This window comes from Emydura macquarii, unplaced genomic scaffold (assembly GCF_026122565.2).
Source record: "Emydura macquarii macquarii isolate MOO-44397 ecotype Brisbane River unplaced genomic scaffold, CSIRO-AGI_Emac_v2 contig_2365, whole genome shotgun sequence".
In the NCBI taxonomy this organism is placed as follows: domain Eukaryota; kingdom Metazoa; phylum Chordata; order Testudines; family Chelidae; genus Emydura; species Emydura macquarii.
This window is the reverse complement of record NW_027132502.1, coordinates 1,391,681-1,402,737: the sequence shown is the minus strand read 5'-3', so window position 1 is coordinate 1,402,737 and position 11,057 is coordinate 1,391,681. Positions and strand designations below refer to the sequence as shown.

At 46.0% G+C, this 11,057-nt stretch overlaps 1 protein-coding gene across 1 annotated transcript in view; it reads left to right on the top strand.

Annotated features, from left to right (window-relative positions):
• Positions 1–2,509: 2,509 nt before the first annotated feature.
• Positions 2,510–11,057, top strand: part of TP63 (tumor protein p63) — a 128,634-nt gene continuing 120,086 nt past the window's right edge. The window contains exons 1-2 of the mRNA XM_067561063.1: positions 2,510–2,577; positions 4,244–4,319. Coding sequence (XP_067417164.1) covers positions 4,258–4,319 — 62 coding nt within the window. The 5' untranslated portion in view covers positions 2,510–2,577; positions 4,244–4,257. The remainder of the gene's footprint in view (positions 2,578–4,243; positions 4,320–11,057) is intronic.

The window sequence follows — 11,057 nt, the reverse complement described above, 5'->3', positions numbered from 1 at the left end:
ACCCAGCTGCACTGTGGACCGGTCTGGCCCTTGGGCACCCCCCAATCCAGAGCCTACAAAGGGGGCTGAAAGCCAGCCTGGCTTCCCTCAGCCACAGCTCCAAATTGAGAGAGGTTCCGACGATTTGTCCAGGGTATCAGAGTGAATGGGGGCAGAACGGGGAACAGAACCCAGGCACCCTGACGCCCGGCTCTCTGTGCTAATCACTGGAGAATTCAGCCTCCTTCCCGGCCATACGAAACGCTCCATAGCTCATTTCATTACAAACACTCCCGTGCACTTAGACGAAACTTCTTGAAATCTATGCGCTGGAGGAGCGTCGGGGGCATGGGGGGGGGAGGAGAGCCCCGCAGCTGTCTGTCTCTCCCAGACTCAAAAACAACAATGATGGAGTGACACCCTGCATTCTAACCCACCTACACACATACTTCCGCCACATACCCTTCTGCCGCCTAATTAATGCGAGCACCAGAGACTCCAACTGCAAATCCGCCCTGCAGACAGATCTGCAGTGCCCTGGCTTCCTCCTCTCTTCTCTAAGGCACGTGCACTCGGCCAGCGGGTAAGTATCATCCCATTGCCAGACCGTGTGACAGCGTCCTCTGAGATGTTGTGACCAGCTGGGCTATCACAGGCTCTTCTACCCCCGAGAGACGCTGGCACTGGGTTTTACCTGGGTGAGGAACCCTGGCCACAAGTGCCGGTGTAATTTCAGACCGCCATGGTGAAATTTACTAGCCTCTGCACGGGCCAGCTGCCCCGCCTCTGAATTCTTCGCTCCTCTCTCTGTCCACCCAATAGATTTTCTTCGAAGCAGGACAAGTACGTTGGCTGGATGGCATTCAGCCTGGAGAATCTCCCAGCTATGTGGGAAAGGGTGCTGGCAGCGCAGAGAAGTGGGAGACTCTCTCTTTTTGTGGCTTGGATTTCCACTGAAGAGAATAATATGTGAGGAGCACCCACCAGCTGGGAAAAGCTTAGCGTAGCTCCTGTAACCGGCACAGCCAGAGCGAGGTGTTCCATGCGGTTCACCTCCTAGAATTAAGCGAGGGGGAGAGAAAATTCCACATCTGAGATCTAACAGACACTGCATGCATCCTACAAACAGAGCGGTCCTGTGTTCAGAAAGGAGTATTAGCAGTCAGAGGAGGGGGAAGGCAATGAAGAATCTCACCAGGTGTTCGAGGTACAGATGACTTTGTCCACAGTGGTGGACTACACTTCCATCTTCCAGCAATGACTGGAGTAGTAGCATCCAAAGATCATGTGACAAGCTCTGTCAAGATCTCTCCAGCCCTATTCTGTAGGCTGAAAAGGTTTGGCTAGCCTGGAGAAAGCACCCAGACTTTGGATGTTGATCCGAAACATGGCATGGCACCCATTCAAGTCCTTAAGGAAAAGTCCTAGAGCGTTTCTAAAAGGGATGAAATCGCTAGTTGCTGTCTTTCAGATGAGATACAGAACCATGTTCCTAGACATTTAGGATCTTGTGGCACTTCTTACAATTATTTGTCTTGCTATAGTAGGGATGTTTCCAGTGTGAATGGCAATTTAGGGCATACCTAATTGCATCCAGTCCATTTGCAATGGCCACCATCCTGGCCAATACTATGGACCTCTGGAGCTAAAAGCATGAGTATCTACAACGTCAGCTGAACTGTCAGGCTATGTCGCTGCGACGCCTCTGTGGAGAAGGCAGAGAAGGGACATGCAACAACCAACAGTCAGGGGATTACACACCTACTGTATGTTCCCTAGACAGTTCCTTTCGGTCTTCCTGGATTCCTCTTCATTTCTTGGCCTAAACTGTTGTGCAGTTTAAACTGCTGCTGCGTTCTACCCCAGAGGTGACTGCATTTCAGTGGCACAGAAAGCGATGCCATTATATGCATGCTGTACTTTTAAAAAAGCACTTTGGGATCCCTGGGGCAGAAATGTGCTGTGTGAACGCAAGACATTATTTTGCCATCTGCTAGGTAAAGACTGGCCCAAACCAGAACCACAAGTCTGGCTTTCTGGTACTTTGGATCAGAATCCTCAGGTACAAATTTCTCCCAAAGATTTTGGTCCTGGGTTTGATCCAGCACTGGACGGGGGGTTTTCCACTTCCAGTTTTGATGGGTGGCCAGAATTTCAAGGGAAGGCATTTGTATGAGGTTTTAGTGCTGTGAGATTTCCCAAATCTTATGGAAATGTGAAGTCTGAGTTGTGTTAAGAGCTCCCAAGATCTTGGTGCTGCCTAATCTGACTCCAAAGCCTAGCTCTGATTCAAGCTTCAAACTTGATCCGTGGAGCCTAATCTGCCCATCATGGCCTGTGCCAGACCATCTTTAATGATAGGTGAAGGCTACCGCAGCGATGGGCATGGTAGCAGAACAGAATAGGGGTGAATTTTAGCTGTAAGCATGGATTTCTCAGGGTATGTCTGTGCTGGTCTTTTTTTTTCCCTTTTAGGTAATTGCCAATGAACTGGAGCTACTTATCACATTTGGAAAGGCAAGTGTGGACGCTCCCCACGTGTCTGATCCAAGCTACAAACGTTTGTTCTTAACCCGGGAATCAGCCTAAGGCAGGAAGGTGAGAAGCCAGGGATAGGCTTGGTGTTAATGGCGTCAATGCAGTGTGCAAATGGTGAGCAAGTCTTGTAGACGGCCTTAAGTGTGACGGGGACAGAACCCGTGACTTCAGTTAACAAATCTCCAATTAATTGCCAACCCTCTCTTTTCCCGCAAACTCCACATATCGCAATGTAAGCTGCCTGGACTTGGCCAGGGCTCAGGGCTCTGAGCTTACAGGATTCGCAGCTCACAGATGTTGGGAACTATCAGGCTGAGTGTGGGTGGAGAATGTCAAGTTTTAAATAGCTTCCCTGCCATCCTGCCACAAACAGCAAAGAAAATGTTTCCACATGACACGCTTCCAGCCAAAATTTCCTACAAGGAAAAATAAAAAGACCAGCTCTCCGTCTCCAAAGAGGGCTCATGGCTTTTGCTCATGAGGTTGGCATTTGTGCTGACATCAGCACCTTGCAGGTGCATTGTGGGTAGGTGAGTTGAGGGTCAGCTCCCCCCTCCCCCTTCTGCCTGAAGATGCAATCCTGTTGGTGGACAGATACATGGACGCTATTTTTTCCTGCTGGAATCCATTTTAATTTAGCTCCTGATTCATATTTCATTCATTCTCCAAAACCACAAAACCAGGATAGGTTTACAGCATGTACTATCTGGGCAAGACAGGGAGGGGGTGACGCGGTGGAAACAGAGCAGGTTGTTTCCCTGGTGTGGGTCCTGGTGCTGAAAAATAAAGTTTGTTTTGTTCTTTTTGGGGATCGACCTGCTTTTTATTTTTTTTCCCCTATCAAGGCTCATTTCCTCCTGTGGATTTTACTTTGCTGTTGTTTCCAGCTGCGTCTAACAGCCAGAAAAATAAATGGATTTATTCTTTAATTCCTTCCTGGGAAAGGCTTTTTAAATATCCAAATATGTTGCAACTCTCCATATGAGAGTTATAAGAACTATGAAAACATACTGGTTTTTTTTTTTAATTCCTTAAAAGGAAAAGAAAAGAATCCTAGAGAGAAACTAAAAATTTGGTGTGGTTGTTCTTTTTGTGAGGTAAAGGAGCAAGAGTTCAGAGTTAAATTTAATTGAGGAATTTCCCTGGGTTTTTGGTTGTTCAGCTTTTGAAACCGTGACCACAAGAGACAGTTAAGGTGCAGAGAGAGACTGATGAGAAAATTCCCCTAGGCAACTCTGCAAACACGTTAGCCCCAGAGGTGGCCATGAAAACACTCAGAGCAAGATTAAATCCGGGGCAGGAAACTCTGGCCATCTGGAGACGAAGTTGACCAAGGGGTACAGCCGTATTCAAAATCCCAGAGCTGCCAAAATTAAACTCTGAGGTCACCATGGCAGGCAACCAATGGCCGGTGAGATCAGAAGGTCAGAGATGCCCGAGATGAGTTCCCAACAACAAATGTGTCTGATGTGCACCAAAGATTATTAAGGATGTAAAGAGGAGGGGGAAATATCTCTGCGGAAGATGCCCAGCTGGTAAGGAGTGACTGTTTGTGATGCTCAGGTCACTTGATGAATCCCATTGGCCAAGGCCCCTGGAAGACCCCACCCATTTGCAAGTGTAAAATAAGTCTCTAAAGTTCTATCTCTTGTATCACTTGACCTTATTGCATTTAGCCTGCTGGCTTTATATATATTTATTTATTTTGTTTTGTTTATACCCCAAGAGGGCTTGGAGGAAATGAATTTTGAACCTGCACCATACACCACCTTACAATATTACCCTGATCCCTGCATGCAGCGGTGAGTTGGAGTGTGACATAATTTTCTCCTGTTGCAGATTTGATCTCAGTGCCTTGTGTAATTATTATCTTTTCGGCTATCGTGCGGTGGCAGCTGGGCTGCATGGGGGAAAAAATGTGCCACTCGCTTCATGCTCGGTGGAGCTGATTATTATTTTTGGCTTTCTAAGTGGTTATTGTTTAATCATAAGCATCCGTTTAAAATATCTTCCCTTTCCTCTTTGGCTACAGGAAAGATATATGATAAACGATGGGAAAGCCAACAATATCTTTGCCTTGTGCATGGGGTGAGATTATTGCTGTGCTTTGAGAAGTGTCACAAGTACGTTAATTTTATACAGATTTGTTTTTAAAATGAAAAGGCTCCTGGGCAGAACATAAGCATTAGTAGACTACGTTGAGCTCTGGCTATTTCCAAAACAAATCAAGTAAGTTGTGGAGTAGATCCTAAACCATAGACGTTTTTTTGCTTCCTTTCTGAGTTGAATATTTTAGTGTGCTGCAAACATTGTGGCTTAACAACAACTCTTATTTTTAGCTTTGTGAAGCTGTTTTATAGCTTTCCAGCAGATAAAAGAGCAGGTCCCAGAGTGGGGTCTCAGTGTATCAGATTGTTTGTTTCTTCTAACAGGCGCTTGCTATATTTAAACATGCAAATGACATGCAGGCAGTATTTTTCCAGTCATAAAGTTAGAAGAGGTGCAGTCCTTTCACTGTGATCTCTTCTGGAGACACTCCTTTAAGGCTAGTTTTGATCTGCATTTTGATGCTGGCCAGATACTCCAGGGTTAACTCATCCTTCAGCGCTTTGCCTACCGAAGGCTGCTTGTCTTGCAGGGCTGTCTGTTTAAGACAGTGCTTGGTTACTGTCACATAGCGCAGGGGATTATGGAAGCTTTGTGATTTCTGTTTCATTAACAAGATTTGCCATAATGTTTTTCGCTTACCCTGCTCCACGCTGATCCGGACCCAGCACCAGCCCCTGCGGGCAGTGTGGAAAACTGGCAGGGAGAGGAAGAGGTTGGGGGAAGGAGGAGGGCTGGCAGTGAGAAATACCAGCACTCCTAGACTGCACTGCCTTGGCTGGGGAATGTGGGACATAGCAGCATGGCGTTGGTTTCCCCCGTCCACAGCAGAAGTTGTATTGCTCTTGAGACAAACCCAGCCAAATTCTGATCTCCAGTAAATCTGTGCAAGCCAACTGACCTTAATGGGGGTGTGCTCAGTGGGAAAGAAATCCAGCGTGAGTGCCTACATGGGGAGGAGATTTCTGATGCTAGCAAAGAGCTCTTTAATCTGTCAGACAAAGGCAGAATGACATCCAGTGCCTGGAAGCAAATCCAGAGTAGAAATAAGGAGCAAATATTTAACAGCGAGGATAATTAGCCTGTAGGACAACTCGCCTATGGATGGGGTGAATTCGCCATCACTCAAAATCTTGAAATCAAGAATGAACATCTTTCTAAGATATATGTTGTAGCTCAAGCAGAAGGTCAGGGCTTCACTCAATGAAGTTCTCGGCCTATGCTATGCCGGAGGGCAGTCTCTTTCATAACAGCGCATTCTGGCCTTAAAAATGTATGAAAAGGCAAATCCTTTTGTCTGTAGCGGGTGGTCCAAACCTTGTGCCTTACGGTCATGCTGACTTCTTGTAGATACATGTGTAAACAGAGTGGGGGGAGTTTACAGGGTGATTTGGGATGGGGAATGTTTGACAGCCTTTGATATTAGGTCCCTGGCTCAAATCCAGCCCAGGTTAGATGCCCACAGGCTGTGACCATCTTGTGGCTATGAGCGTGGAATGAGAGGTGAGCTTGGTCCAGTGACTAGGGTTCCCAGTCTGCATGATAAAAGCCACCCCTAACCTTGGCCCCTGTGTTGGCAGGCTCAGCAGAGAAGCCAAGGTCTAAATCTTTTCCTTCTCATTCCTCCACATTAAGAGTAAGGCATGTTGACTGAGCTCCAAATAGGCACGCTTATCTGGCTGCTGCCTGACCCGTGCTGGTTCTGTGGGTAAGAGAACTTCAGTCTAGGATCTTTCATAGTAGAGCCGTTCAGAATTGTTCCGATGGACGTTTTCTATTGGAAAATGCTGGTTCAGTGTCATCCAAATCTTTCATGGGAAGTATCTATTTCAAAGAACCATAGAAGATTAGGGTTGGAAGGGACCTCAGGAGGTCATCTAGTCCAACCCCCTGCTCAAAGCAGGACCAACCCCAACTAAATCATCCAGCCAGGGCTTTGTCAAACCATTGCATCAATGTTTGTGATGAACAATTACTAAATGTTTCATTTTGATAAGGTCAAAGTGTTTCATTTTGACCTTTCTGTGGTGGTGATGATATAATTGAGTATAGTACAAAATAGAAAATCAAACCGATAAAGCTGGAAAGAAGCACTTGAACGGTATTGAAATGAGATGATGCTTCAATATCTGGTGGTTTTGAGATATCCTAAATGAAATTTTGGGGAATTTTCATTTTGATTTGGGACAACGGGAAATTTCAAAATACCAGAATTTCCCACTGAATGGAAGTTCCAAGTTTCGACCAGCTCTATGTCCTGACCGCCCCCACCCCTTTTTTAATAAACATACATAACGCTAAGCATGCAAATCCTGCTGAAATTAGAGCCATTTTTCACTTTGATTTAGAGTATTTTCTTAAATGTGACTTCCTGTGTCCCTGTGCGTTGCTTCAGTCCCGTACCTATGGTCTCCTTTCTGCGTTACCCTCCAGGAGCAGGGCAGTTCCATGCTGATTCTGGAGTGCCTGGCAAACGTCAGCATAGGTCTCCTGGGAGATATGCCTCCCGGAGTGGGAGTAGCGGCAGGGAACATGTGCTTTGCAGGTCTGACGCTTCTTCTGGCCATTGAGCTCTAAGAACCGTGGCTTTGAGCGTTTAGCTTCAGGTCTCTCTCCACTGCACCTTCCCCAAACCTCTTCAATATTAAAAGGGAGATTGAAAGGCAGGTGATGTGAGAGCAGCCCCATGGAGTTTCCTGGGCCAGTTCCTGAGTAGAACAGGGCCCTGTAACACTAACCGTTATTTCATTAATAATACTCACATATAGGACATGTTGTCCAGGCTTCTAAACCCTCAGGGTGGGAAACTGAGGCACAGGTTGATGAAGGGACATGTCAAAGGTCATAGAGACAGGCAGTGGCAGAGCCTGGAATAGACCCCCCCCCAGCTCTCTGAATGCCCAGCACTGTGCTGGCTCCACTAGGCCACTCTGCTTCCTGCCCTAGCGGCTGACCCCCTTGAGCCGAGGCAGGGCAAATACCTGTCTCACAACACTTCTGAGGCCATTTACCACTCGCTAAATGTGGCAGACAAAACCAAGAATGCTCTTGGGTCACGAGAGCAGAGATGAGCTGGGTGAGCTGCAGCATATGGACCTCCCTTGATAAGCAAAGCATCTTGCCATGACCTGAACGGATGATCTGGATAAAGAAATCGACCCCTTGGTGTATGTGACAACAGATTGAACTGGACTGTTCCCTGTGGATTCGTGAAGAAGTCCAAGGCAGAGGATGCAAGTGGGCTGCAAAAGGAGAGGCATGTGGTCAAGTTGTTTCAAGTTTTCCCTTGAAAGGATAAGATCCCAATGACTGGTTTACTTCCAAACCAATGAATTCAAACAATACAATAAAAACAAGTGTTCTCTTCGGCTGTAACAAACGTGGAAGTCCCATAAAGAGTCGTTCGTTCTGAAGGCAGTTCAGCACTCTGGCCCAGATCCAAGGTACTTAACCACAGACATAGCTTTAAGCACGTGATTAGTCTCACTGAAGTGTCTGCTCATTGTCATCAACGCAGCTACTTGTCCACAGAATGACATGTGTGCGTAAGTACCTTCCTGGATCAGGACCTGAGATACACTCGTAACAAGTACTATGATAATTGTGAGTCATCAAATAATCTAGCTCTCTAAAATAGATGGGGAGGGGGGAGGGGTTCCACCTTTCAAGAAGTGCCTCCCTATCTGTAGTTGAAAGCTGCTAATGTAAAACCAGGAAGGCACTGTAATTATGATCAAAGTCCAAATGCTTGGAGCTATATAATTAGTCCTTCTCCTCAAGCCCACTTTTTTCCAGCTTAAGTTTAGGTGGGGGAGTGATGTTTACAGATAAGTCACTCATGGTTTTGGAAATGACGGTCATTAGACTGTATTTTACCTAGAAGCTCTGTTCCCCTCGGATTGTTTTTCTTTGTAAGAGACGCACCTGTTAGTAGAAACAGATTAACGTCTTTACGCCTGGCTCCCTCTTCGCGTATGTGAGTGCAAAATCTGTTGTCTCAAAGTTTCTGATTGCTGGGGTTTCAGAGGTATTCGCTGGGGCAAACTTGTCCCTGGTGTAATTTCATTAACATGAATGGACTTACCTACAAACTGCTCTTTCTTCTTTAATTTCAGGCCGTATAAGTCACGCTGCTGATTGGTTTAGGCCTACCCTTCTAAAACTCACACTAATTGCTGGGGCTTCAGAAACAGTCCTAGAATCCCATTAATAACTTCTAACCCCTGTTCAATCTATGTCAGAAACATGGTTTTTTAGGCTTGTTCACAATCTTCTTTGTCCAAAGGACAGTTAAATCTTGAACTTTTTTCTTAAAGAAGAGGTTAATGGAAAAATCTCCTCCCAGATATGTGTTAGGGTACATGGGGTGACGAGGAGAAAGAGTCTTTTACATTGATGACCATGACTTAGGTTCAAGGATTTTAATTATTGGACAGATGTTGTCCAAGCAGAGGCCTGGGAAACAAAACTCCTGAGTTTCATAGATTCATAGAAGGGTCCATTGCGATCATCCACTCTGACCTCCTGTATAACACAGGCCATAGAACTTCCCAAAGTAATTCCTAGAGCAGAGCTTTAAGAAAAACATCTAATCTTGATTTTAAAAATGTCACTGATCGAGAATCCACCATGACCTTTGGTACATTTTTCCAGTGATTAATTACTCTTACCATCAAAAGTGTATGGTATTTGTTCCCCATGTAGGTCCTTATAGTTGTAGTCAAGTCACCCCATGTACCCTAACACATAGCCTTCTCTTCGTTAAGCTACATACATTGAGCTCCTTGAGTCTTTCCCTAAAAGACCTGTTTTCTAATCCTTTAATCCTTCTCACGGCTCTTCTCTGAACCCTCACCCATTTATCAATATCCTTTTTGAATTGTGGGCACCAGAAATGGACAGCAGTCACACCAGTGCCAAATACAGAGGGAAAGTAACCTCTCTAGTCCTAGTCAAGATTCCCCTGTTTATGTATCTCAGGATCACATAAGCTCTTTGGCTACAGTGTCACACCGGGTGCTCCTGTTCAACTGATTATCCACCGCAAACCTCAAATCTTTTTCAGAGCCCCTAATTCCGAGGACAGACTCCCTCATCCTAGAAGTATGGCCTGCATTCTTTGTTCACAGATGTATACATTTACATTCAAAGCTCACATTGTTTGCCTGCACCCAGTTTACCAAGAGATCGAGATCACCCTGAATCACTGACCCGTCCTCTTCATTATTTACCACTTCCCCACTTTCTGTGTCATCTGCAAACTTTATGTAACTCCTATGTGAGCTGTCGTCATTACTTAATGTGTGCGCTTGGGCAAGTCACTTAACTTCTCCGTCTTAGTTCCCTTCCACGTGGAATAAGAAAACGATGTTACTGTACTTGTTTGCCACACAGGGGTGTTGTGAAAGTTAATGCTTATAAGGCATGTTGAAGATGGAAAGCTCTATATGAGAGCGCTCATTATTATTAATCTGGAATAATTAAACAGAGATCTCCAGGTTTGTGTCGGAAGGCGGCCCATTTGGGTCAAAAATGCAGGCCCCACCTTGTAATCAGGAACTGCTGAGAGTTACGCACAGCACGGAGACGTGCACGGTGTCCCTCGACCCGTCGTGAACCAAAAGGAAAGTTATCCATTCAGTGGGGCTGTAGTAATTCTGACACAAGTCGCTCGTGTTTCTGTGTAAGATTAGCTTGGTGATCTCATGATGGACTGTTTGTCTGAATAGCATTTAAACAGAATATCGGAAAACAAAAGCAACATCTCCCTCTGGCAGACAGGGCTAATCTAGTTCCACAGATTTCTTGCCTGTAGACAGCTGTACTTCTTTACTGTTCACCTTAGGTCATAACCTGCACCATTTCATAGCATAAATACTGCTACACCCGGGCAGACCACTCACTTATCTTGCCTGTGACACTGGCCAAAACTTGCTGCTTTAACAGAAAGCACCAAACCCAAATGAAGACAACCATGTATTCATTTCCGTACGACAGCGCCTGCTGGGCTATAGGTGCTTTCCAAGAACTTAAGGAGGACGATGCCTGCTCCTCACGAAGCCCCTGGCCAAAACTCCCCAGGACTTCAATGGGAGTGGGACTAAACTGGCCCCACAGAGGTGAGGGGTGCAGGAGAGCTCGTTTTCCTGATCCTCCCCCATGGGTCTGAAGACGTATGAGGCCTTGTCATTTGTAATCCAGCCAGTGTAACTGGGGGGGGCGCGGGAGGGGGCTGTTCTCATTGGTAGAAGTCTTGAATGGCTGGCCAGGCTTTTCAAGGGCACGACTGCAGTCAGATGTGCGTGAGAATTCACTCCCGATGTGTGTGAGAATTCACTCCCAATGTGCTGTGCTTGTGTGAAAATGCGGCCTTAGGTGTCACAACAGGAGTTGCTGGGCGCTGAGAACTTTTGAAAATCAGTTCCTAACTCTTT